The 27436-nt window shown below is 45.2% G+C and overlaps 1 protein-coding gene across 3 annotated transcripts in view; it reads right to left on the reverse strand.

Annotated features, from left to right (window-relative positions):
* The window catches only part of LOC118287761 (ankyrin repeat and fibronectin type-III domain-containing protein 1), a 121574-nt gene that overhangs the window by 47398 nt on the left and 46740 nt on the right, over positions 1-27436 (reverse strand). For 2 of the 3 annotated variants that reach the window (XM_047327748.1, XM_047327747.1), the window contains one exon: positions 940-980. In XM_047327748.1, coding sequence (XP_047183704.1) covers positions 940-980 — 41 coding nt within the window. Of the gene's footprint in view, positions 1-939; positions 981-4255; positions 4352-27436 lie in introns of those variants that run through there. The other variant, XM_047327749.1, reaches the window with a different exon arrangement.

The following is a 27436-nucleotide window of genomic DNA, read 5'->3' on the forward strand; positions in this document are numbered from 1 at the left end:
AAAATCAAACACTCGAAGGGAGATTGCCGAAGAGCCAGTTGTCATTAGGTTTTGTGTCTTTGCCTCGGACAAACAATTTGTCACGGTTGTTTCAAATTTGTTCTGAAGGAGCAGATCAGAAAACAGAGAGGCAAAATAAAGAAATGAGGAAACAAAGGTGTCGAACAAAGACCTGATCCTCTCTTATTGTGTTGACTAAGCAATCTTCATCTGCCAGTGTAATTTGTTAAACTCAATATACAGGCACGGTGTCGTCTCGCAGAAAAAAAAAAAATGTGACTCACAAATCCATAGAAAGTCTAATAGCGTCAAGAAACCACTTTGATGATCACCGGCTTACACCCAGCAAACAAACCCCTTTTTTACTTTCAAAGAGAAAGTTCATTTCTCTCATTATTTCACCGAACTGATTTCCAGTAGAACAAGGTCTGGAAGCGCTTTTGTTCCATGTGGCGAATAAAAGCAGATGGATTATTAGTCAGGCTTAGACAGGCTTAACTCGCATTTTCAAACACATGCACACGCATTGGAATTCATTGGCGTCTAAACACAGATGAATCGGGTCAAATTCTTCGGGAGCCCTGGTTACCTTTAAAAGCTACTGAAAACAGATCTACCCGCTGTTCTTTTTCAAACACAATAATACAACAGACACATCCTTACCTATACTAATGAGTTTGGCAAGCCAGTTCTATTTTCATGGAAACCTTCAATATTTGTCTAGGACACTTGCAATGTGTTGTCAGAGCAAAACACAATAACAGACAGTATAAATATGAAGCAAAAAGGAGATTAATTGTTTTTTTGCCACCAGAGCAACAATGATTTTCAATCACGTTTATACGTATGAGCCCCTCAGTAATCAAACAGAGACAAATGAGAAGAAAACAAAGATGGACGGATGGGTTAACAGACGAAAAGGTGAACAGGTCAACTCACTTCTTGTGCGGATTCTCCTTCCGGTCTGCAGAGCCCAGACTCTGTATAGGAGAAGAAAAACAGACAATTAAAATGAAAAGTAGTCAATTCACAGGTTTTTTTTGCCCTAAGTACTCACTAACAGGATACACTACGTGTTTTCTACTTGCCGTAACGGTGTGTCCACATGCAAAGCAAATTAGATTACATACAAAGACAATGCAAAGTGGAGGAGCTCATTTTTCTGCAAGAACACAACGTCATGGGTCAAATTGGATGTAACATTGTTTTCAAAAATGCCTCTTTCCAAAACCACTGGTCCCATCTCGATACGAACATTGGTTCATGAGATATATAAGATTACATATTCCGACAATACCCATATCCCCTCGCATATCAAGTTTCATCAAGCTCCGTCTACCCGTTCACGAGTTATAGTCTAAAAGTGTACATATTGACAGAAACGCAGAAACACAGACGCGCACTTAACAATACTTCACTCAGCCTTCAAGGACGAGGTAAAAATACTCTATCGAACCATCAGTAAGTTGATTGACCTAAAGATAATTCTAGTCACAAAAACACAAAGACAGAAAAATCCTGCTTTCTTCCTTCATTGAGTTAAGTTTATTACAGTCAAGGTGAACTACAGTTAATGTGTGTCTCACTTCACCCACTAATCTGGACCTTTACCTTCAATACAGCACCAATACAGTAGAATGATCCATGTCACCCTGAAGAGCCAAATAAACGGGTAATGACCTTGCCTACAGTGAAAAATAATTATCTCCCTGGCTACAATTACAAACACTTATCCAGTCAATTTATTTTATTCACATGCATTTATCAAAATGTGGCACTTTTGTTAATGTACTGAGAGAAGAGCTGAGCCCAAAAGACATTTCCCTGCATCATGAAGTCAGATGAGTTCAGAAACTGCAAGACTAAAACTTCTGCCATCTCTGATCAACGGGGAACCTTGAATGGATCCGTCTGGCACAGGCAAACACGCTGAACACACACACACACACACACACACACACACACACACACACACAGACAAACACACACACACACGCACACACACACACACACACACACACTGGAGGCGTATCACAGCCGTGACATGCTGAGACAGGCAGGGGTGCTCAATAAAAGTCGAATACAAATAAATGCAATAAAAAATTTTTTTATATCATATAGACCTTTTTCCAAAAGTATATTCACTTCCTGATGGCATGGTGTCACAGAGTGCATTGGTTCACTGTGGACGAGTCAACAGTCTTACATATCACCAGCTCGGTCAAGTTCAAACCCAGAATCCCCTGTTGGACGACGGTACAGGCATGGATGTACGAAGAGAAGTGGATATTTCATATTTTAAGATGATGATGAACATTCACGCCCCCCCCCCCCCCCCCCCCAAAAAAAAGAAAAAAGAAAAAAATGTTTTGCCAGGCTTCTGCATTTTCTTGCATGTTTCCGTAAAGCTTGGAGAAAGCGAATCATCCTTTTACAGCCTCTTGTAATGACTGTGTATGGCAAAATGTTGTTGTGGGCCACCGCGTGTCACATGACCTGCAACTGACTGTGGCCACAATGTCAAAATACCCTCCCATTTCGACACTATTACTGAGGGGGCAGCTAACCATAACTCTACAGTATAAACCATCACATATAATCTGGTCAGAAGACTGGAGCCACTAATGGACATCCTTAAAGGTTCCGTGTTTAAAAAGAAGAGGGTCAAATGCATTCCCTCCCTTGCAGTCTCAAACTGAACATCAGAGAGAACTGTCGTTTTGAGAGTGTGCATGCTCGCGTGTGTGTGCGCGCACGCACGTGTGTGTGTGTATGCTTTTAAGTGATCAGTATAGTGACATTTTGACCATCAAATGACTCCTCTGCTCTGCCATTTTCAATGTGTGTGTGTGTGCATGTGTGTGTGTGTGTGTGCGTGTGTGTGCATGTGCTTTTGTTTGTTTGTGCAGTGACATTTTGACCAGCGGCCGACCTCACTGTTCACCTCCCAGCTCCCCCACAGTGCCCTCAGGCAGTGCCAGTATCAGACACATCCACTTGTGATGTTTATTGTAACTATTTCCGAGCAATCTATCAGGCTGACTAATGGCATCAGAGCATGACTCAGCATGACTCAACAGGCAGTGATGCGATTCCTTACAAGGTTTTGTAAGTTTAACTTCAGAAGAATATTATTACTACAGGATGACATTGGGAAGTCAAGGAATTCTAAGTGTCCTGAAACTGCATCGACAGTTAAAATGACAATAATATTTGCTGATCGTCAACACTATTGCTGTGCTATAACTTTCTCTTTGTAAACCCGTTGGGTTTTCAAGAAAACAGTACACTTCTAATTCAAAGTGCTCCCATTGAAATGAACCAGCATTATTTCGAGAGTGAATCTTTTGCAATTACAGCCTGTGTTTCCATGTGATTTTCATCATCAATCCGTTTGCCTTAATCTGATCAATAACTGATGATAGTTTGGCCGTATGTACACCAGGCTCTCACAGTAATGATGCAACTTGTCTTCTGCACTCTCTCACCTTGATCCGTCCCCCACCCACAGAAAGCATCATCACACGGGAACATGAGGAGAATTCAAATCAGGACCTGAACGACTCACGTGTGATCTCCACTTCTCATACAAACCCTTCACCTCTCCACCAACCATTTCTGTGGCACTGCCCCGCACCTTCCCATAAATAACCAGCTCCTGACACAGGAAACATCACACCTGGCAAGTGCCAGGGCTTTTCTTAACACCTCACTCAATTGTCTTAATGATAGTGGGAAACGCATTGGAGACACATCAAGTGTAGCGTATATTTCCGTCAGCTGTACAGTAGAGGTCAACAGCTTAAACTGTGTTATCAACAGTAGTCGTAGATGATGCACAAAGAAAAGTTCAAAAATGATTAAAAGAGAGAGAGGTGACATGAAAGCAACGATATGGGTCAAATTATAATAAGAATGATTTTGTCAGTCCCCAAATCATTCATTAGCGTGTGTGCGCGCGCGTGTGTGTGTGTGTGTGTGAATGCATACCTTTAAAGCAGGTGCAAACAAACACCCCCCCCAAAAAAAAATTGGCAATACCTCACAGCAGTTAAAAATAGTGACAATATTCTATATGCTGCAATTGTTTGTGACACATTGACACAGCAGGCGCAGAAATACAAATAAAACACACACACACACACACACACACACACACACACTCACACTCACACACACACACACACATACACACTCACATCATAGTTGGCAAATACCTTCACTTGGCAATTCCAGCACACACACTCACACATACCTGTGAAGTGCAACCCAGTGATCCCAGTCGGAGAACGTTACTCCACTCCACCTGTCTTCTTCTTCTTCCCTCTTGTTCTCAAAGCCCAAAGTCCTCACTGTGGTGTCTTCAGCTCTAACAGCTCTAATTGCTGTTCACCTGTCCAACTTCACATCTGCGTCTCTCCCCCCCCCCCCCCCCTGCCCTTTTTTGTTTTTGTTTCCCCCTCTCTCTTTCTATCTAAGGCTGTTGGACAAACGAAGGTTTGCGAATCTTGCTCTGATGGTGGCTGCTGCCGCCACTGACTTGTTGTACTTTAATTGCGGTTGCTAGGCGATAAGCTTCTACAATTCTGCACACAGTGAGAACGAGAGGACAGGGGAGGGAGAGGGAGAGAGAGAGAGAGAGAGAGAGAGAGAGAGAGAGAGGAGGCGGTGGGGGAGAGAATAGGTGGTGGGGGGAGGAAATGCTCATTATAGACACAGTAGCCTGAAGAGAATGATCGGCACCGAGGAGGGCGGAGGTTTACAGCAGGGGAAGAAGAAGTTGTGCAAATGAGAGACATGGACGGAGGGAGGAGAGGGGGAGCTCACATGGCAGGTGCACCTCCTTGCTGGTACTCTCAAGGGCCACCTTACGCAAGCGGGAGCAGTTAATCCGGAGCAACAGCTCACTCTGAGGATTTGACATGAATTCTTTAAATGGACGAGCATTTAGAACATTTGTGTACGCACAAATCTCCTCTAAAAGCGCTGCGGCTTTTTCTGTCTTTGGATCAAATAGCTGATTTGAAGATCGGGTCGGTCTGGGCTTTATGCTCGTGACATTGTAGAAACACTGCGACGACAGCGTTGCTTTCCAATTATGTTTAGGAGGACAACACAGATCCGGAGTCAGCAGTAAATAACCAATGAGCTAATGAGGTATTTGTGCACTTTGCCACTGCTCACTGGTGCTAATTAACTGTTTGAAGCCGATGAACTGCTCACATTAGCTTTTTTTTTGGCGTGTATCTCTCACTGTTAAGCGTTGCCAGTGACGACGGGTGTTTTATGTGACATTTATATACAGTAAGCACGGATAAAATGAGTAAAAGACCAGCATTAAGTCAACAGCAAACAGCGGTTGATCACAAAATTTGATATTTTAAACAAGATCTCAATATACCCGTGTTTAAATACATACTGATGCGTTTCTCAAAACCTTAAAGATTGGATGAGTTAATTCATTTCGACATATAAAAGGTCCGTCAGATTTCTATTCGGTAGAAACATAATTGTCTTTTCTCCACAACAACAGCGATTATCCCCATTGCATGTGTAACAGCCTCTTTGACCTTTCACACCCAGTTCTCACACGAGGCTCAGTCACATGGGACCTGCTGACATAATCTTGAGGCAATTCCTTTACAGGAAATGTCGGCTGACTGAAACCCATAAATCTGCATCATCTGCTGTGTGACTCCCTGCTGTCACATTCCCATTATTCCTTTAATTTGACTTTAAGTCATTTGTCATTTTATTATGATTAATTCTAGGTCATGCAAAAATGAAAATAGGAACTATAATCGTTGCCTGTGGTATAACAGTAAAGCATTTGTTTTGTCTTCAAAAAAAGTCCACTGGTAAAACACACATTTAGCTACAGAAGCTGCACAGAGCGACTCACAATGTGTCTGGAAGCTACTGGACCTCACACTTTCTCTTGTTCTTCTGATAAAAGAATATATTTTATAGTCAATTTAATATGATAATAGGTGAAATGATATGAGATAAATCAATTTAGAAGAAAATTGATTTACAATTTCATGAAATCTATCTTGTGCTTAAAGGCAGGTCACCTAAAGCGTTGTGTTGGTATGGTGTGTTATGCAGCACTGCGTGCTTTCAGTGTCTAGCTGTGGACGTACTAAAATCTCTGCCCCAGTGAGTAATGTGTTGCCCGAGCACAGACGGGTGTATATATAAGGAATTGTGAAACACGCTGGCCTTAACTCTAACAAAAGGATACACATGAAATACTCTCAGGCTTCTTTTTTTTTAATCCTCGCATTCCTATTTATGTCCATCCCTCGCCCACCCTTTGTCTCCCCAACAATAAAATCCACCTGCCAATATCTGGGGCTGTGACTAGAGGAGATGCAAATGCCCAGCATGCACCAGTGAGGGGCCTCAGCAGGTCGTCCCAACACCTGTCAGTCAGGAGAAGCTTTTCTATTTATACCACTTGGTCTCATACGTGCACATCTCCACACACCCATTTAGTATCTTCCTTGAAGGTCTCTCAATGGGTTCCTGGTGGCCTTTCAGTGGATCCTTCCTGTACAGGCTCCTGGGATACCAGTGTGACAGCTGGCTTCAGGATACACACTATGCACTGGCAGGCCTCCAAAGGAACAACAATGTAATAATACCACTACTCATGATAATAACTACAACTATTTAGGTGGAGTTATAGTGATTGATTACACAACTTTCAGACTTAAATCATGGTGTCCATAGTGTAAGATAGATTCAGACTTGCCATATAAAATATTTCTTTCTTGGTGGAACAGCAAAAACATGCCAATCCATCTCCAAGTAAAAACAAAGGGATATTAATTCACATAAAACACAGCTTTGCCACTTGAGATACAATTCTTCCAACAGAGTGTTTGCACAGAAACTGAACGACGGTTTGGTTTGATCTGGACAGATATCAGCTCTTTTGGTCGGACAAAATTTTGGTCTGTTGGACCAAACCATGGATTAAACCGTAAAGTCAGAAGGGTCGGACCAAACAACGTACAGTAGGTCTGAAAGTCCCCTAAAAGGATCCAATAATAATTAAACTGAATTGATTTTGAAAGAGCAATAGCCCATGGGGGTACTCCTAAAATTTGGATATAGTTCATTGGTGTAACTGAATACAATTCAACTCTTTCACTCACAGACATTCAGGGAGGTAGTGTTGGAAAATAGTCGCAGTTTGGCAAAAACTTTCCAAAGATCACCAAAAGGTCTTTCTGGTTTCATACTAATTCTTAATAGGCCCAAGAAGTCAAATAATCCAAACAGTAATACTCTCAATAAATGTAGAACAAAGAAAAGCAAATGCAAGGATGATGTGAAGCTTACAAAAAATGTGAAAAGTGCGGTCTTTCTCTCTCTCTCTCTCTCTCTTTCTTGTGTTAATCTATTTTCCACTGTGGTGTGAGACAGACTTAATAGGGCTCTTAAAAACTCAGACACTTTTGAGGCACAGAAAAAAAAAGAGGGAGGGAAAACAGATGACAAGGGACGAGGGGACTGACGGACAGATACACTACAGCAACAGCAGAACAAATGGATAGAAAGACTGGATGATTAACAGGAAGACGGCGAGCCAGACGGCGGGCCAGACGGGTACACGTGCGCAGGTGTTCACGGGACGGACATCCACAGGGCGACTGAAAATGACCGTTTTAGTTGCGCTGTGCTCCCTGGTTTCACTGACCAATCATAAACAAGTCAACAGCACTGGGTGATGAGTGACAGGGTGGGTCCTCCATCCCTCTGTCAAATTGTCTCCACTTTTTACAACGTCATTATTTGCACAGGATTCCCCCTCCCAAGTCTTGTGGTCTGGGGACCAAAGGGACCAAAACATGGCTCATGAATCAACGCAGCAGAGAGAGACTATGGATATTTACCCATAAATCCCTGCGGCGGAGCCACCTACAATCAGACTAATGGGGCTGGAAGACGTGCTGTCATCCAAGCCATGATGTCACCAAGCCTGAGTCTGTGGGTGTTGATGTTAGTGGTGGATCCCCGATTCTGTGTGTGTGTGTATGTGTGTGTGTGTGTGTGTGTGTGTGTGTGTGTGCGCGCCAAGTGTGTGTAGGGGGTGTCTGAGTATGTGGTGGTAGGTCTACGGCTGTGCTTGTGTAAGTGTCTGTGGTAAGTTTGTGCGTGTGTGTGTGTGTGTTTGTGTGTGTGGTGTATGTGGGGGGTGAGATGTCTGTTTATATGGGTTGGCTAATAAGTATGTGTGTGTGTGTGTGTGTGTGTGTGTGTGTGTGTGTGTGTGTGCACGTGTGCATGAGCATTTGTCTGTCAGAATATACTTTCATCATGTCTCTGCATTTACATTTGTATTTGCATGTAGATTTTACATTGGTCTATAACCACTCACATCAACACAAACACACATGTTATTGTACATCCTAGGCTAGACTTAGCTAACACATTGTCACACACACACACACATTGGTCTTGTGGTTAGCGCTGGCTCACAATGGGTGTGGGATTCCATAGAGAAAATCTAAACAAGTCGAGCGGTTAGCACGGGTCTGCCACGTTTCCACAATGGCGCTCATTGACATAAATAACTGGGGACTTTGTGAAATGGGACACCCATTAACTTCTCCTCCATAGATAATTGCCCATTAGAATTTGGAAGAGCACCGGATTGAGAAATAACTCAACTCTGACGCTAAATGCAACTTGTAATAATAAAAAAGTCACATTGTGAAAGAGGCCTGGAATCCGTTAAGATGGGTTGGCTTTTTGTACTATCATCCAGCCAAGCACTTGGATGAACAACAAAGCAAACTATGGCTTGTCGTAGGCCGCTCTGCAGTTTGTGCCTTTGCTTAATCTGTGCTTTGAACATGGAAAAGATGATGACAACGGGGGGAAAGAGGAGACAAAGAAGAAGAGAACTGCAAATTAGAAAATAAGAAAGGCAAGAATGAATTATTGTAGAAGAACGTAGTAAAAGAAACAGGAGCAGGAGAGTGAGAACATAGTAGATTGGGGGGAAAACTGAAGAAAAACAGCATTTTGTTTTTGACTTTGAGCTCCATTGTTGAAAAGTGAATGTTGGCAATTATGATGAGTAATAAACGCCTGCAGTGCGCCCGCTACTGATGTCATTCGTGACGAACAAAATTTACTTATAGACATTACTAACAACAACCTTCACCTTTCATGAATCAGAACACATGCTTTTGTTGTCAGCCCCACATATTTGTAAATTGTCAACACATATTTCTATCTGTGCGTCACAATGGCACGAAGAAAGTACAGACGGATGATCACCTAGGAACATGACTCATTCATAAAAATCAAATGCCTCCTGCCTACATCCTTCACAGTGCACTGTGCCACACACACAATATAATAAATAGTCACTCGCTGCCACACACGGTGAGTCATTTAAAAAAAAAAATATATATATATATATATGACAAGCATCATTATCATCCTTATCAGCACACTACACTATAGATCAAGTCTGGGGTTGAGATTAGATCTACAGGTGATGACATCCGCCGGGACACCTGTCACCATTCAGTGTCAAATTCTAGATTTTTGTCTTTTACTTTTTGACCTTTACTGGACTGCCTGTCACACAATACACATAATTCTTAATATTACCCCAATGTATACCTTCAACACACTGCATTATTAACAGTAACTTGCACACACATAACACATTGCCGCTCAACGACTGACACAGATGGAAACACACACACACACACACACACACACACACACACACCCACACACACACACACACACACACTCAAACTCCACCTACACATGCCAATGGCCATGGCTCTATTTATTTTCCCTCATTAGTTTCAAATGGCCCATCCAGACGTTACTGTGGCCCCTGCTTTTAATCATTGGAGAGAGCTAAGCTCAGCACCGGCTTTGTCCTCTTTGATGTCCCTTGTCAGTCCGCCTGCCAACCAGCAAGCCAATGTCTCTCTTCTCCCTCTCTACTACTGCAAACAGCAGCGCACTCTGCTGCACTTTGCAAATCTCCTTTCAGATCGAGATGTACATCTATCAAAATACCACAGTAAAACATTTAGATCTCTTTTTCATTACTGGGAGTGTGTCTAAAGTGCATATTGTACAAACTGTGTATCAACAGAGAGACAACAGGGAGAAGCACATGTGAATAAAACGAGGTTCAGTAGAAATTGTTTAGATCCTAAGGTGCCAAAAGTATGAATAATGAAAGCTGAGGCACTTTTTTTTTCTCTTATGTGTTTGCTGATGAAGAGCAAGAACACCCAAATAGCAAGGACCCGCAGGGTGTCATAAGAGAAAGCTCTCATCAGCTTCTCATTTACCTCAGCCTCTCATTCGAGATGGCTGGTAGTTTTATTTTTAGGACTTTCATGCAATAATGTCGTTAAACTGCGAGCATTGACACTGCGACGCAGTATCAGTTCGGTTATCATCTAACAGCAGAGGACGTCACAGAAGAGAGGTTAAAAGGTCAAACATGAACATTTACTGCGCTGGGAATCTTAATTATAATTCTGTGGTTTGCAGCCACTAAACTGTACTGGGTCGGACAAGTTATGGAACAGATGATGCATTTGAAGATTCTCTTGATAACTACCAGATAACTATCTCAGTATGACAGCTCGTGATTCTTCAATCTCTGGATCCACAGACTATCAACTGCGCCAATGAGGATATCAGCGGTTGCAGCCCTGGTGGCCTTGGTGAGAATGATGTCCTGAAGAGACCAGGTTTGAGGTTCTTCTAGGTCTGCCTGCCAACATATATTAAAACAGCAAAGGTGCATGAAGTAAAATATGAGAAATGTTATGGCAAGTACGTCATGTTGCATTTTGAATAACTGAAAGCTACTCTCATAAATATTAGGATTTGACATCATATTTGGATGGGCGCACAAACACACACACAAACACATAAAAAAAACAACTAACATAATTGCAAGTTGGCCGCAAAACATGGCAATGTTTTTCACTGCATACCACTTCTATGAGCGTCCACGAAAACAAATATCTGTCTATACGAGGTCTCCGTGAATATAGCAAAACCGCCATGTGAGTGTAAGAAAAAATAAGCCTTTGATAAGAATGACATCATCACCGCCTGACCTGTTTTGAATTTCTGACTGGAGGCCTAAACATACACTGTTGGCACGAATAGCACTTCATTGTGGTGGGTAGCTGGACTCGTGCCTTGATTCATTACAAGCGAAACACCGTCCTAAGGAGAAACAACTGGCGACTGATGGGAAAGGGTCTGAAAATAACTCACAATTCATTTCAATTTAGCTTTGGGTCGTCACCACATTTAATTCATTTCTAAAATGTGCAGTGGGAGAGAAAATATAATTTTTTTTAAAGTTCCATAATAGTGTTTGACCTGTCTTGTCAAATCAGGTGTTGAGTAATATAGGGTAGAGGGGCAGGGATAAGACAGCAGGTACACTGGTGTGTTCGCTCTGATACTACTGGGTGGTACGCCGTCGCACCAGAGAGTGTGTGTTCTCTCCTGATCCCGAAAGTGATTTATTCCATTTTAATACAGCATGTTTGCTTTGGAGCATGATATGTATTTGGTCATGAGACATTAATAGAGTAGAAAACATGTTGAAAAATGAGCTCGCTGACGTGTGTGTTTGAGTACTGTATGTGCTCGAGTGTGTGTACGCCTGTGTGAGTGTGAGTGTGCGTGTGTGCACTGCCCTGAGTCTTGAGGCCCATGCTGTCACTCAGCCCGGCTCACAGGGTGGTCCAAACACTGAGCCCTCTTTACTCAGTCGCACACACACAAGCACATGCACGCAAACAAACAAACAAACACTCACTGGTGTACATGTAATGACATACATAACAAAGTATATATAAATATATGGCCATATATATGACCATAATGAAGCAATCATATAACCTCAGCGCTTCCCCTCTTCCTGTCCCAAACCGTACACCTAAATATACCGCCACAGACTCCATCACAGAGCAACCGAAACGAAGAGTCCAGGGGAAAGGCGCAGCGCTACACAGCAACCCTTTCATGCTTCACATTTGGTGTGGCGGTGGGTTTCACTGGAAGGATGCTGCGTTTGACAGCGTGGTGTATTAGCCAGTTAGTGACTGTCGTTTGGCAGTTTTATGGTAGTCGGGAAGGCAAATTAGCAGCGCTGACGTAGAGATTAATGGGGCCCAAAATAATCCACGCCACAGAATCTGCCCCACAAGAGCAGCATGGCCTCTCGCTTCAGCATTAAAATACTGGATACAGGGGAACTGACGAAGCTCTCCACAGTTCAAGAAAATCTGCCTCAAAACCTTTTGGTAATTAAATTTGTTTTTCAGTAAACTGGTCCAGAGTGACATTTCTTTTGGTCTGCTTACACTTAGCCTGGCAAGCAGTAACGCCAGTCCCTGCATCCAGATATTTAACACGTGATTGGTCCAATGATTTCACAAATCGTAATATCTACGATGACGGCATTTCCTGCATTTGAAATCTAGATATCGACCTTCTTTTTATTTCGCTCCACAACTTGGCACTGAACAGTCACCGATTACTGTGAGAAACAGAATCAGAAAAGAAAAGGGGTGTCTATTCGAGCATGTGTGGGCTTTTTAATTTGCGGCAAAGAATCACGGAAGTTTTGCTGAAGGAATGTGACAAAAGCTGACGGTGTGTTGTTTGCTGTCGTGTCAAGAAGTGGACCTTCCTGTAAACTATAACTGCTCAGAGTGAAAAACGTAGATGTTTAATCAGATTTTATACGTTGGAGTAACAAAGAGATGGTTTAAGAGAAGTTCAAACACAAGACAATCCCGTTCCTCTCATGAGGACAAGACCACGGCTTCATTTTCCATATCTGTTGCTCCAAAAGACAACACCCTAAAGTGAGCTTACAAGTGATTTATTTGGGCTATTAGCGCTGATGTATCTGGATTAGCTCCACTGTCGTCTTCCAGGTGAGGGGGAAATGAGTCGTTAATATTTGTGCCACGCTACAGTTCTCCTGTAGTATCACAGCTCACACAGCAGGAAGCACGCGGCGCCCTCCCCTTTCCCGCTATTAGACATCCACTGAACAAATACTGCAAATGAGCCCCGCTTCCCCCACAAAATGGTAATAAGCCATAATTGCCTGTAATCTGAATACATTAGTCCTAAGAGGGTCCTGTTGCTTTTGTGTGCAATCACGGTGGAGTTGGAGAACTTAAATCCGACGGTGAGGCGGGTGCAAGACGTGCGGCCTGTGGAATACTGTATATTATTAAATGTTGCACACACACACAATACACAACACGGCATTTTACAATTTCGGTGTATATTTATGTTGCTTAATTGGGTTCTCATATGTTACATATGTGAATCCGGTCACATGTGAGAAAGTGTTTTAGACCAAAGCAAAGTCAGTACAGTTGCAGCACATTGTTATTCTAAAAAGTGGGCTGCAAATGAAAAAAAAATGTCGATGTCCGGAGCCATGATTGATTTGGGTTCAGGATCATTTACAACCACCATCTTCAATCCTCTTCATATTCCCCTGGTCAACAAACTGCCGTGTTATTTATTTTTTATTTTATGAGCGAGTGTGTCCCCCTCATCATGACAGTCTGGAGGTTGGCATGCTCTCTTTCTGTCATCCCGTCTCCTCTTCTATTTTCTCACTTCACCCATTTCCTCTCTCTCGGTCTCTCTCCGAGTTGCTAGAATTGGAGGCGCCATTGTGTACTTGCGGCTTGTTTACGAGGAACACTGATTCACCCAGTGAGGTTTGGCTCGCTCGCAAAGGGAGGGGGAGAAATATGAATGAATTTGCAACACCCCAACCCTCCACTTCTGCCCTCTATTCCCAAATATTCTCCCATCATCTTTCTCCCTGCCTACACGCTCCTCAGTCACCTCCAGTCACACTTTTCCACTGGTGTGTGTGTGTGTGTGTGAGTGTCAGTGAGAGTGTATTTGTGTAAACCCAGAGGGGCGGCCAACACTGGCCAGAGGCTCATTTTTGTGGCCGGGCCAGTGTGTATCCCGACGGCTTGCAGGCGTCTCGGGGGCCAGCTCCTCCTTCCAACTCCATTCCCTCACCCCACGGCCTCTCCAGAGAGACTCTGCAACCCGCCATTGCTTAGTCATTTCTATATCCTCCCGGACAAAAACCAGTGCTTAGTTTCAAGTGTTTATTAATAATGACAGGCTGTGTTTGTGAGACCTGTCAGGGAGAGGACGATGAGAAGGAGGGAGGCGGGGGGGGGGGGCATGTATCCAAAACTGGAAGGAACATTCAGAGTGGGCTTCATAGCCAGGTTGGCCATGGGAAGTGTTGGACTAACTTGTAATGATATCTCTGCAAAAGTGTCAAAGTTAAAAATGTCCACCTTCCCGCCAGCCTCCCTGGCTGCTGGTGGCTATGTTGTCTATCTTCCATGTAAAGGGACTGTGGTTGCCATAACGACCCGTGACATTGCCTATTCGGGTACACTGGCTTTTTATTAATAAAGTAAACTAGCTAGAACACTCAAAGTCAGACACACTGAATCGAGGACAGAATCTATATTCATCACCGCCAGGCAGGGAACGATCTGAAAACTAGGTGGACTGTTTTAATTACAGAAATGGTATTAGCTATATCATATCTACTGCACAACATGTACCACTGGAGAATGGCCGCCAACAACTGGATGCGTTAATGAGCTTTTAAATGGAATAGTCTTTTTTCGAGGGCCTCTTTCAGACACGAAGAGATGAGTTCCGGCTTTGGGCTCACCTCCAGAGTCCACGTGGCAAACAAATTAAACGGCACATGGTTTTCAGAAAGTTCACGAGTTCAGGATATCAGTGAAGGAAGAGGGGCTGATATTTGATTTCTCGCTGACACAAGGGGAAAATGTCGGGGGCTGATGAGCGAGAGCGAGAGGCAGAGACGGAGAGAGAGAGAGGGGGGGCAAGGAGACAGCAGCATCTTCTGCCTCACACCTCATCTTTCCCACGATATTTGGTTTGTTTACGAGCAGGAGTTGGTGACAGGTTCATCCCTCGTATCCTGGCTCCAACCAGCAGCAGGTAGGAGGCAGCCAGGCTGAACTCGGAGGCCTTCCCGCTGCTCCGAGCCCCACACAGGCCAGCCTGACCAACAGGCTGGGACTTCATGTCATAACATAGCCCTCCCAAGCCCCCGACCGACGCCGTCTCATTCTCCAGCCGTCCCTGTCCCCCTCCCCCAGCTTCCTTCCCCTTTCTGCCATGTCTTCCTCTCTGCAGGGGGCTACAGTAGCCGCGAAACAGAGTGACCCACGCTGGAGGTTAATCCCCCCCCCCCCCCCCTTTCATTTAATCGTTTCTCCAGTTTGTGCTGTTTTGGCGTCAGTGTCCGGATGCTGATACCCAGGACAGCAAATCTGACCCCTGCTGACTCTACACTGCTTCAAAGTCCCAAGAAACAACCCCCCCCCCCAACTCCACAGTTAGCCTCAAATCCCAGCAACCCAAGCCCCCACCCACCATTCCCTCCATGACTCTTTTTACCACCTGTGGGTCTCTAGTTTACAGTGTTTGTGTGTACTGAGATATCCGTGAACGGCTGGATATTCTGGGCATGTGGAACATGGCATCAATGCCGGATCGCATCCATGCAATTGCTCCTATCTGCACGCCGGTGCCATACCACACTCACCATCCCCTGCAGGGGCTGGCTCAGGTGTCTTGCCCAGCAGCCGTCACAGAGTCTAGAGAACATTTTGCTTTGTCACAAAAGGCTGGAAAATTGACACCGGGGAGCTTTAGAAGCGTTGGTATCTGGTGGTCAAACTTGCGAAGCAGAAGTGGCCTTGATTGATACTGTATGTTCCAGACAGGAACACGTCGCATTGCTCTTATTCCTTGAGCTCCACTGTAATCTCAGCACAGACATCGTTGAGTTGTTGGCATGTGTTTAAATAAAAGCATGAGTGCTTTTCATAATTACAAGCATGTGACCCTGCATGAGTGACTCAGAGTGTGTCAGTCTGACAAGTCTTCCTACGCTGCAAAGAAAACAGACTGAGAGAGCAACAGAAAGAGAGAGAGAGAGAGAGAGAGAGAGAAAAAAAGAGAAAGAGTGAGTGAGCGTAACGGGCCCAGAAGATTCTGTGTTTCCCATAACATGCCTTTCCATCCCAGGCATTTGAAAGAAGAAATACCACAGTCTCTGCAGCGCTACAGCCCTTGTAAATAATCCGAGTCTGGGCGCCACCTCAGAATCCCCAGCCTGGTCCCCGGCCTGGTGGGTGCCGTGTCTGTTCAGGGGGAGGGATTTAAAGAGGGGGGGTGGGCTGCTGAGAGAGGAAAGAGTTGGGGCGAGAGAAGGGATGGTGAAGAGCCAAGCCTGCTCTTGCATCATCACTCGAGTACTACTCGGTGCAAACTACCTCGGGGAGGGATCCTCGATTTACAGTTTATCAGCTCTCTAATCTTTAAGTTTGGATCAAATGGAAGAAGTGCAAGAGGATGACTGTTGTAGCCGGGAGTTTTTCCCCAATTTCATTGGGTGCGAAACGCTTTTCATTTACTCATGTCTGGTTCATGGCTTCCAAAACAGGGAATGTTTATAGGCTAGACAAGGGTCTGACTATGACTATGGAAAACAGGTTCTGGTTGAAATGGGCCTGTCATAATGGAAAGAGAGAAAAAAGTCAGACGTGGAAGAAAACACTTGATGGACGAGAGACTGCGTCAGGGGAGACGCAGAGGGGGGGACTAAATGCAAATAAATGTGTGTTTCCATACACTATTGGTTTGCTGAGATGAGCAGAGGAGTCCCAATCCCAAGCCTGTTTTCAATGCACTTTGTCGCATTTCGCTTTAATCGATACGCCGACTTTTCCACCTCAGCCAACCATAAAGGAGTGAGATATGTAAACCACAGTAGTACAAAATACATAGGTCCTCTTAGACGCCAAATTCTTACAAAAGACTTGAACTCAGTGCTCTTGTCGCAGTGAACGTGACACACACACACACACACACACACACACACACACACACGCCGAATCCAGCTTTTGGAATGACAACTGTGCATAAGTGCTCGACATTCCACGGGGCTTGCAGAAGCAATCAGAAAGGCCAGACAAATACAGTACATAATACAGGGGGGCTAAATGAGCTGCGGGCTGCAAAGGCCAGGGAAGCTAAACTTGACCTGCCCCTTGGCCCCGACGACGTGAACACAGCTGCCAGGCATCCTGATTTCCACCACATGGACAGGGCCACAATCTTTCTTTCACTGTATAATCCCATTTCATCCAGCTGTACTGCGCAGTCCAAAACAGGTACAGACTTTTTCTTTCGTGGGAGCAATGCAAAGATGTTGACTCTAAACTCCTTTTGGGGTTTCTTACGGCTGACACAGAAACAAACTATTTGAGTTCACAGTTCATATAACACAGGAAATCTAATTTGTGTCACAGGGTATTAAGGAGAACTGGTAGAGGTAGGAACATTTTGGTTTATTTTGGTTCTGGTTGGATGAGAGAACAAGCCGGGGAACAGCACGCCCTTTCTAATGTGCAAAAACAATGCGTACTTAGATAGCGACCTTGGGTACACAAACATGTTTACTCAAAAGCATCATATTCAGGGTGGTAGGTGAGAGCCCCAGATGGCTGGCACCGCACGCTGTCCCTTGTACTGGGTCCAGCTTCTCAAATTCCATATTAGAGGTAGACACAACAACTATTATCCATTCATTCTGGTATGATGCTGGCACTTCTTTGGCACCCCAGACATGAATGGAAGGTAAAAACTGATCAGAGTTCACTTCTGGCTCATGCACGTTGATTTGAGGAACCCAATCAGAGCTGCAACAAATTAATGGATAAGTCATCGATTACAGAATTAATCGCAAACTGTTTTGATATTTGATTAATCGTTTAAGTAGTTTTTTGAGGTAAAAAAGGTTTTCTGATTTCTTCTTCTTGGTTACAAACATTTTCTGGCTTTTTTGCTCCTCTAGACATTAATGGGCCAAATTACAAATCGATTAGTCGAGAAAGTAATTGACCGATTAATCGATCAGGAAAGTGATCGTCACTCTTGCAGGCGTTAATCCAATTCGTCTTACATCATCCCTATTTTTCATGAAATCCTGTCAATCGTTCTGAGCAGAGTAGTAAAATGAAGAAAAACAAATTCAGTTACTGGGATCTTCCTCAAGACTGTAAAGCAACCCACGTGCATCGGTGGTTGATGTGTTGTGAGTGAGTGGAAATGAAAAGATCTCTGGTAAGGAGGTTGTGAAAATGGATTCTGATAATGAAGGTGTGTGTGCTTTGTTTTGTTCGTGTGGCACTGCAAAATTAGAATGGTCACTTGCTGTGACTGCAGCTGCGGCTGGTCACAGCAGTTTGTCAGCCTCTAGTGGTTACCTGTGGAACCGTCATCTCTCCACAACAGTAACACAGGTACAAGTAATGCAGAATGCATCAGTTCCCATTTCAACAACTGGCGACACTGCATGCCGCCCAGTAACCTATTTCAAATGATCATGACTGCAGCAGGAGGCAGTGGGTAGTCAATGATCAGGCGAAACAGATTCTGTAAGTTTTCTCAAAGCTCTGTGGCCAATGACGACTCTCTATTATCCAGCCTTTTAACGCATTTAAGTGCATTTTAGGTGCAAGTCTTTCCTGTTACATGGCCAGAAGTGTGGAAATAACTGCCTAGTACCTGATGAACAACACAGCAGACCTCTGAGTTCAGTGAAATTCTTTGCTGACAGTTTCTCCTTCAAGTGAAAATGTGTTATTGATTAACACGATGCTCGCGGAGGTACATCAAACTCCGGCCGTGCATCGTGCACGATGAAAGGCTGGAATGGTGAGATTCTGTTGCCTTTGACATTGTTTCATACATCAACTTGCATTTATCAAGCCATCCATCTTGCACACTGAACCCTCCTTCTGTTTCATACTTCTGTGTCACTGTCCCCAGTGGGTTAGTGTCTCGAAGTTCCATCTGTCAGCACCATCCAGGGGGGGTGACAGAGCGGATGAGGCCCAGGGGAGAGACATCAAACGTGGGATGCTGGCCTTGGTCCCCCCCCCCCCTTCCGTCCCATCTCTATTTGAGTTGCTGGCCCCTCCATCTGTCTGCGCATGATTTAGAGCTGGCTGTCGCAGGAGAGAAAGAAAGGCCCTCCGCCATTGACAAATGACAATCTCAGAATAAACACACGTGAGGGCGGGGAGGAGAAAAAGAGCTGAATCACTCTTTCATCATCCGTCAGCCTCGGCTGGTCTTCTCATTAACCTCTGATCTCCACCCCTCACTCTCTTCTGGTACATGTCACTCATGTTCTCCCACTTCGGTAAAGGGACGAGGCCGTTTGTCCATTTACAGTTAAATCGAGAAGTTTTCCCAATGCAGTCAGTAAAGTCCCAGTTCACTTTCTTTGTTCAACTTTCATCACAGTTTGTTAACGCCGCCGAAGCACACGTTTGTGAGGCCGAGGTAAAAATGTGGCCCACGGCTCCCCTGAGCTGTGAGTTAAACTTACAACATGCATGCATGTTAATGCTGGAGACACGGATACCACCAGCAGTGCAAAATTGTGAGCGCATACCAAAGGTAGGCCAGCTCGCTCTCCGCACTAGCTCTCAGCACCGGCTAAAACCTGCAGCCAACATGCCGAGCTCCCCTGATCCCAATGCCGGCTCCACCAAACACACACATGACAGATGCCTCCTCTGCTGCAGCACAGGCATTCGGAGCATCTCCTCCGCCACCAAAGGCATATTCCTTTTATAACCAGCAGGGATTAGGGCCCATCGGAGGAAGCTAGCATGTGCGCTGGCATCAGGCGGCTTGTAGATAAAAAAGCATCTCAAATTGAATCAATAACCACCAGCCGCCAACTAATCCTGGCTTTCCCCCATAAACACCACTACAGCAGTCCCCCACAAACCCCTGTCAATGCCCTAGTCCGGCCCCACCCCACCCGAGCTCCAGACCCCTTCATCTTTTTATAACCGCACCCCAGGGCCATGCAGGGGTGCTCAGGTGAGGGCTTTGAGGCAGAGTAGGATGGGCTATATATTCGGAGCAAAAGGGGATGAAGGGGTACACTCATTCGCCCAGGTAATCCATCAGCAGACAGGCCAGCTTTGGACTGCACGGCGACTGGCAGCCAGAGAAAAGTGGACAGCTGATGTGGGACGAGCATAGCCACAGCACGCCAGACGGGATAAAGAGATATAAGCCTCCCTCCCCATGCTCAGTGCCTCGCCCCCCCCCCCTCGTCCCCCAACCATAGACCCATGTCATCCCAAAGCTCTTTCATCTTCTAACCCAGTGGGTGCTAAAGCAAACTTTCCACTTTGGCTCTCGAGGGGCTGGGCATTGTGGAATTGCGGAGAGACCTGCTCTCCTTGCTTGGTGCCTCAAAGAAGAGGGGCCACGCCCCCTGACTGATTGGTGGATTCAGAGACCAGTGACATCTCAGCAGCATCAACAGGAGGCTGGAGGATCCATCCTGTATGATGACTGTATAAAGATCACTGGGATGAAGGACACAGCTAGTTCAAAATCATGTTATGGTAGAGTTAGCATTTAACCATATGTTTACAATGAAATAGCTAAGCTTTAGAAATACTGTAACAATTGCAAAGAATTGCTATCCACCAGTTCCTGGTATGATTTCATGGTTTAGGTTAAATGACGACCGTGTCTGAAAATATCTCAATTATGAATATGTTTTTACAGTAAAATCAAGCTGTCATCGAGTTTTACGAACTCCCAAGTTCTCGTCGTCTCACATCTCACTTCGATCTCTCCTCTACATGAACATCATTTTCCCTCTTTAAATTTCTGGGCTGGGACAGAAGATGCAAGCTGAGACGAGGATCAAGCCGTTGGAGTGGTGGGATTTCCAAGCTGTCAGGAAAACTGAGCAAATCCTATCCCCAGGCCACTGGCTCCACGCAGGAATGCGGGGCGTCCACTTTAATTGTGCTTTTCTCCGATCCCCATCTCGCAAAATCAAATTTCCCTTTTCCCACTTGTGGATTCCCTGTAGAGCTCGGTGTAACATCTTTAAATGCAACTCAAAGCCACATATAAAAGTCACAGTGAGCTTAAAGGAGGAGGCTTCGATGGTTAGATAACTAAAAGCTTCAAAGTCAAAAGGACTATAAGAGACAGCCGGACAGTAAATCAGGGAGACACTTCAAAGCGAGCTATGCAGACAGCCGTGCAGATAGACGGATGGCGGAGAGAGACAGACGTCCAAACTCAAAGAGGAGGATCATGGAGCAATTCAAGATGGCAGACGAAAACAAACAAACATCACCATGCGGGGACAAAACCGACTAACAATAAGCTATGTAGACAAACTATCAAAGCAGACAAAATATGACCACCGGTCACCCACACAGCTGTTTAGCAGCCAGCCAGGCAGGATGACAGAGAGGCAGACAGACAAACAGAGTCCGAGATCCCTGTGTGAAAGACAAAGGAGGGTACAGTAGTGGGCAGCCGCAGCCAAGGGAGACTTCATTAGTGAGGTCAGTGCCCCAGGGTACTTAGTGTAACACTGGAGGCCTATGCAGCACCCCCCCCCCCCCCCCCCAGCCCTATGCCGAGGTGGATATTGCATCTTTGCGATAACATCTCCCTACATAGGAGGGGGCCCCAGCATCACAGCATAAAGACCCCTGTTTTCGGCAAGTTTGAAATAAGGCTTTGTTCCCACAAGGCCTCGTCCCCCCCCCCACCACCACCACCACCACCTTCTCCTCCTACTCTTTCCTCTTGGGTGGGCCAGAGACTTTCCAAAAAACTGAGCAACTTGTGTCTGGGGATAGACCCCCCCCCCTCCTTCTAGGCATATACAAATGCAAAAAACACATTCACACATGCACTTAATACAGGCACGTGCACACATGCACACGTACACACACACACACACGCACACACACGCACACACACCACCACCCTCAACCCCTGATCCCCGTCAGTGGCGTCCCCTGGCTTTTGGCCACGTCTGTGTGGAGCGGTCGGTAAGAGAGGTGGAGATCCAGGGCTGCTGGGGGAACAGCTCTAGGAGGGGCCTTGGTGGGCTCATCTCACCCAAGGGAAAGTGGGGGGCACACAGAGAAGTGTGTGTGTGTGTGTGTGTGTGTGTGTGTGTGTGTGTGTGTGTGTGTGTGTGTGCGAAGGCCTGAGGGGGCCTAATCCTGGTCAAAGGTGCCTGGCTGCCTGGGCACTCCAGGGAGCTCCAGAGACAGGCAACCTTTACATGGAGCCCTCCTCGGTACAGACGCTCCACAGTCAGTTACATACGGCTTACTGTAAAAGCCCCCAGCACTCATCAATAGCCATACTCACACTCAAACGCACAGACAATAATAGCAACATTCATGAATCAGCACATTAATCCTACCAACAAACACGCTTCACATTAACCAACAAAAGCACTAAGAACTCGGGCCGTGGCTGTCAGTGTGTGCGGGGCGGATAGAAGCGACGTCTGTTTCCGCGTCCATTCCTGACATGTGAAGGGTTTGTCAAGGTCTTACAGTAGGATGGACAGTATAAATATCCCTGTTGTGATGGTGAGATGGGTTGCCAGGTAGGAAAGACATCTGTGCCCCCATTTATACCCACATCAGCTGGTGGATTTATAGGACCCTTAAAACAGATCAATCATTTTCCACTCCCAGGTCTCCACACCTCTCATCCCCTCTCTCCACACTTTCCTTTTTGACCGTACACCTGTGTTGCATGAGTGTTTGTATATATACGTATACGTTTAATGTATCTTTGTGTGTGTGTGTGTGTGTGTGTGTGTGTGTGTGTGTATGTGTGTGTGTGTGTGTGTGTGTGTGTGTGCACATGCATGTAACACTGATTGCATGTGCGTGTGTGCACACGGCTGTGTGTGCTTAGCGGCTCAGTCAACTACCAGGACTGGGTGCTTTTCATGTTCATTATCACTTGTTTTATAGTGGAATATTAAAGTCGGGGGGCCTTGGCACGGCTGCAGCTATAGTTAGAGAACAAAGGAGAGCGCTGGGGGTGTCGGGAGGGTGTGGCATGCCGGAGCGCAGCGCGGAGCTTTTCAGTAAGTGTTGCACCCCACACTTCATGGAAAGCCAGGGGGGCTGGCCAGGCCAGCCGTGCAGGCAGACGGAGCTAAATTCAACTCATTCCTGTATTAATGGGAGCTTATGTGACATTCCACCTCACTGAAGGGGGCATTAGTCGGAGCGAGACAGCCAGGATACACCTCAAAATATCTCCTCTCTCTGGCCTTCTCTGTCTGTCTTTCATTCTACGTGTTCGATAGGCGTATGATGTCGAAAATTCAGCAATTTCTCTCCAGGTCTTTCCGTGTGCTTGGTATGCGTGTTGGTCACCGTAAAGATTTACAATGTATGCCATACAAAGCCAGACAAAGGGGCTCGGGTTCTCAGATGGAGTGGATCTAAAATGCTAAAAACAATTGAGTATATTTATCAGAAAGCTATGTTTTGCTTCTGCAGGGAATCCCACGGAGCTTCAGCTCACATTCTGCCAGCATTGTGCTGTGATCAAACCTTGCCCGAGTTAACCTTGACTGGACGAGATGGGACTCTGGTCCTTCTGTCCGTTTCCAATGAGGGCTCTACGAGAGAGGAGGCTGTCGTTCGTACAGTTGAAGTATCACAGGCTCTTCCCAGCAGATGTAACCTGCGGCTCCTAGTAGCTCAGGGGGAGCTAGTATTGGAGTCGTATATCAGAAAAGGTGCAGGGGAGTAGCATTTTTTTTTTCTTCCTCCAGCCACATGTTTAAAAGGGACACACTCCCTCACAGCGGAAACGCTGCTGTAACACACACAAACAGATGATGCAATAGCAGAGGGTAAAGGACAAGGTCGTGTTCCGATCATTTGATCTACGGAGCTGCAAACCCCACCAGACGCTCCACAAACTATGTCATGCACATGTCAATATAAAACACTTCCCACCCATGGATGTGATTTTGTACGAGCGTAGCACAGGAAAACGTTCACCCTCTCCTCACACAATATAACAAGAGTATAACCAAATATTGAAAATCTAAAACACTGTAACTGTTACATTTTTTTTACTTTGTGAGCTGTCATGAACTGATCTGACGTGTATTGTTGTGCTCTGTTTTTTCAAGGGCTGCCTTTTCGTTCGGGATTTCGGTGTGTCCTAAAGACTTGGCACAAGTCTGATGTGTCAGCGTGTGTGTGTGTGTGTGTGTGTGTCCGTGCGTGTGTGCGTGCACGCGTGCAATGGAACGAGTCGAGCAGTTATTAGCTGGCAGGGATAATTGGACTCTATGTAGGTGGCATGACCCAGCTGTCTGCAGCAGGAAGGCCCAGAGCTGAGCGTGACCTCAGCCGCTGACCTTACAAATGCAATACAGTGACCTTTGACCCACCCCACATTAAAGAGACAGTGTTGTCTTTCTTCAGTCAGCCAGCAAATTAGAGCACAAGCGGGGCCAAAGAATCCTCCGCTATTCTGTTTGTTCAGACTGGTGTTGCATCCTGTTGTATTGTCATTACATTGCTACAAGAAATTACCGGGGCACTTTTGACTTGTGGCAGGAAGCAGCGAGGCGCATTTCTTCACCCGTCTCCCTAGCCCCTCACAACTGTCACAGAGACACAGGGATGTTTCATACAATTCGTGTCCCGGGTCAGTGCAGTGAAATGGCCACGGCGACCAGACTGGACGTGGTGGACAGAAAATGTGAGTGTTTTTAAATTAATGCTTCGGAGTGCATTTCTTGCTCTGGTAAAATTGACACATAGCCTCTTCCAGTAACTATCTGACTATTCTACACTTGACCATTAATCAGACCTTAATCAGAACTGAATTGTATCTCAAAAAAACACGGATCACTAAAAACGACGAAACAAAAACTCTTCTCTTTCTTTGGCTTTCAGTGGCTACACTACTTCTTTCTTTAGAAGCTTACTCAACCCAATATTACAAAGAAGAATACATTTTTTATTTCAGCAAAGGTAGGGTGCCTCAATTATACAAACACTGCAGGAAACAATGGCGGACCTCAATAAATCCCCTATTGTGTAGAACGATGCTGATGAGTTTCAAAAGAAAATCCACATCATACATAACAATGAAACTTTTATACAATGCACTTCTTTGGCAATTCTTTTTTGATAAACAAACAAACGGGGGGGAAAATAAATAACCGTCCTGCCTGTCACCAAGTGATTACAACCAGATTACTAACTAATACAGTATTTTGTGATGGAACAACAAACAAACTGGATGTTTCTAAGGGACCGAACTCAGTGTGGCATCAGCAAAACGGATTCCAGTCCAAGTCGTGGACACGCACACACACACACACACACACACACACACACACACACACACAAAGACAGAGGGATACACTTACAGTGCATGTGAGCATCTTGAATTTGCGGCGCAATCTTTCAGGAGATCCCCACATGTCCCTCTTGTCTCACTCTGTGCATCAGTCACCAAGGGGGCAGGTAGGCCTCTCTTGGGGGACATTAGAGGAGAGAGATCTGTCAAGATGGAAGCAGCGTTCCTTTCGGCTGCTACTGAGCGACAAGCGTGTCCCCTTGCATGCTCGCCTGTATCACAATACTGCTGTTGAGTGACTGGAAAGCTTGGATGGCTGCAGGTATCTGCTGCTTGTCTGATCTTCTATACAAGCCCTTGCCAAGAAAAATTATTTAAAAAAAATAAATGAATAAGAGAGATAAGGGGGGAAACTGAGGGGAGGGGAGATGTAATGTGTTTTTTTTTAATTTAGGAACTGCTTTGATGGGCAAGTGTGTCTGATTTGGAAGCTTGGGCGCTGGTGTGAAGGAAATATAATGAGGACCTGTGTGGGTGTGTGCTTAGAGAAAAGAGAAAGTGTGTGCACACCTAAGTACATACAGGTGTGTGTGTGTGTGTGTGTGTGTGTGTGTGTGTGCGCGTGCGTGTGTGTGTGTTGCTAAGCCAGTGTCCAGCACACACACATACAGTAAGTGTGTGTTGGGTCATCAGTGGATCTTTAAAGGCTTGGCATCCCTGCTGAAATCTGCAATAAACCAGAGGAATTCAACAACGTACAAGTCGTCAGGCGAAGAAGAGAAAGAGTTTACCAGCCCATCCATCATCTCGATGAGTCTCTCTCCAACTTTTCAGCAGGCAACCTCAAAATCACCTCTCGCTCCAGGCCGATACAGAGTGGTGAACTTTAACACCAAAGGACGCACCTTTTTTTTTTCTCCATTTTCTCGTAGGATTGCACTTGATTATACATTTTAAAGAAGCATCTTTGAACCTCTCCAGCAACACAAATCTCCCCTGTATGTCCCGGCCCACAGATGCCACCAAAGAGATTATTCTTTGGAACCGAATAAACCTTCTTTGAGCTAAAAATACTCTTGTTTACTTTGTCCAAAGCTCAGTTGCTTACCGCAGAGTCAATCATCAAAAGAGGTTAAGGCAATTCAACTGGGTTTTTTTTTTTTATACGAATTTTCCATTGTGTATAGACTTTGGGAGGAGTCCACAAGAGGTGCACGCTGCAGGAATTCTGCACAGTCTGTGGCACGGCGAGGACCCCCTGAAAAATAAGCACTCTCATCCAAAGTTTGACAACAGGTCCAAAGAGTTTGATAGTCTTATTCTCTGGGTCTCATGTGCTCGTGGACCACCCTGATTCCTCTCATCTTTCATTTCACAATCCAAATCCCTCTTTCCTCTTCACTTCATCCTTCCCATATCCACCCTCATCCCTGTGCTCTTCTCCTTCCCGCCTGGCATTTTACTCACCTCCTCCTCTCCCTGTTGTTTTTACTTTTTTACTTTTTTATTTACTCCACTCTTTCTTCCGGCCTCTTGACCTGCATACTGTCTGCAGACTGAAGGAGCTATTGCCTAGCAACCCCACGGAGTATTTTAAGAAAGAAAGGACATTCCAGTCAGTTAAAGGTGACAGAGAAGTTAAATGGACAATCTTTTAAATGTTACATACTAAACTTTAGGAAAGAACAGAGAGGTGAAGTTAAAGAGTGAGAAACGTTGAAATAAAATTCCCCTGACAATGTGATTTGGGTCGTCTCAGACACATCCTGCATTATAACCATTATAACCGTTGTGGGAAAGTGGGTGTTTGGGGTCATGGAGGCCCTGATGAAAGATGATATTAATGTGCGTTATGGGAAAGTGCTCAGTAAGTGCTATTTAGGAAGGTTAGGGTGATTACGGTGCTACAAGAGGAGGCGCTCGCAAAAGAGATGAGCCTTAAAGAGGTTGTTGAAGATAAAGAGGGACTCCCCTGCTCCAACAGCATCTGGTTGCTTGTTCCATTAGAACAGTCTGATCTGTGATCGCCTTATGTGCAGGGATGGCAATGCCTGACGACATTCCTTGGAGTAACGCAGTGGGGCATTCG

Source organism: Scophthalmus maximus, chromosome 16 (assembly GCF_022379125.1).
Source record: "Scophthalmus maximus strain ysfricsl-2021 chromosome 16, ASM2237912v1, whole genome shotgun sequence".
Taxonomy (NCBI): domain Eukaryota; kingdom Metazoa; phylum Chordata; class Actinopteri; order Pleuronectiformes; family Scophthalmidae; genus Scophthalmus; species Scophthalmus maximus.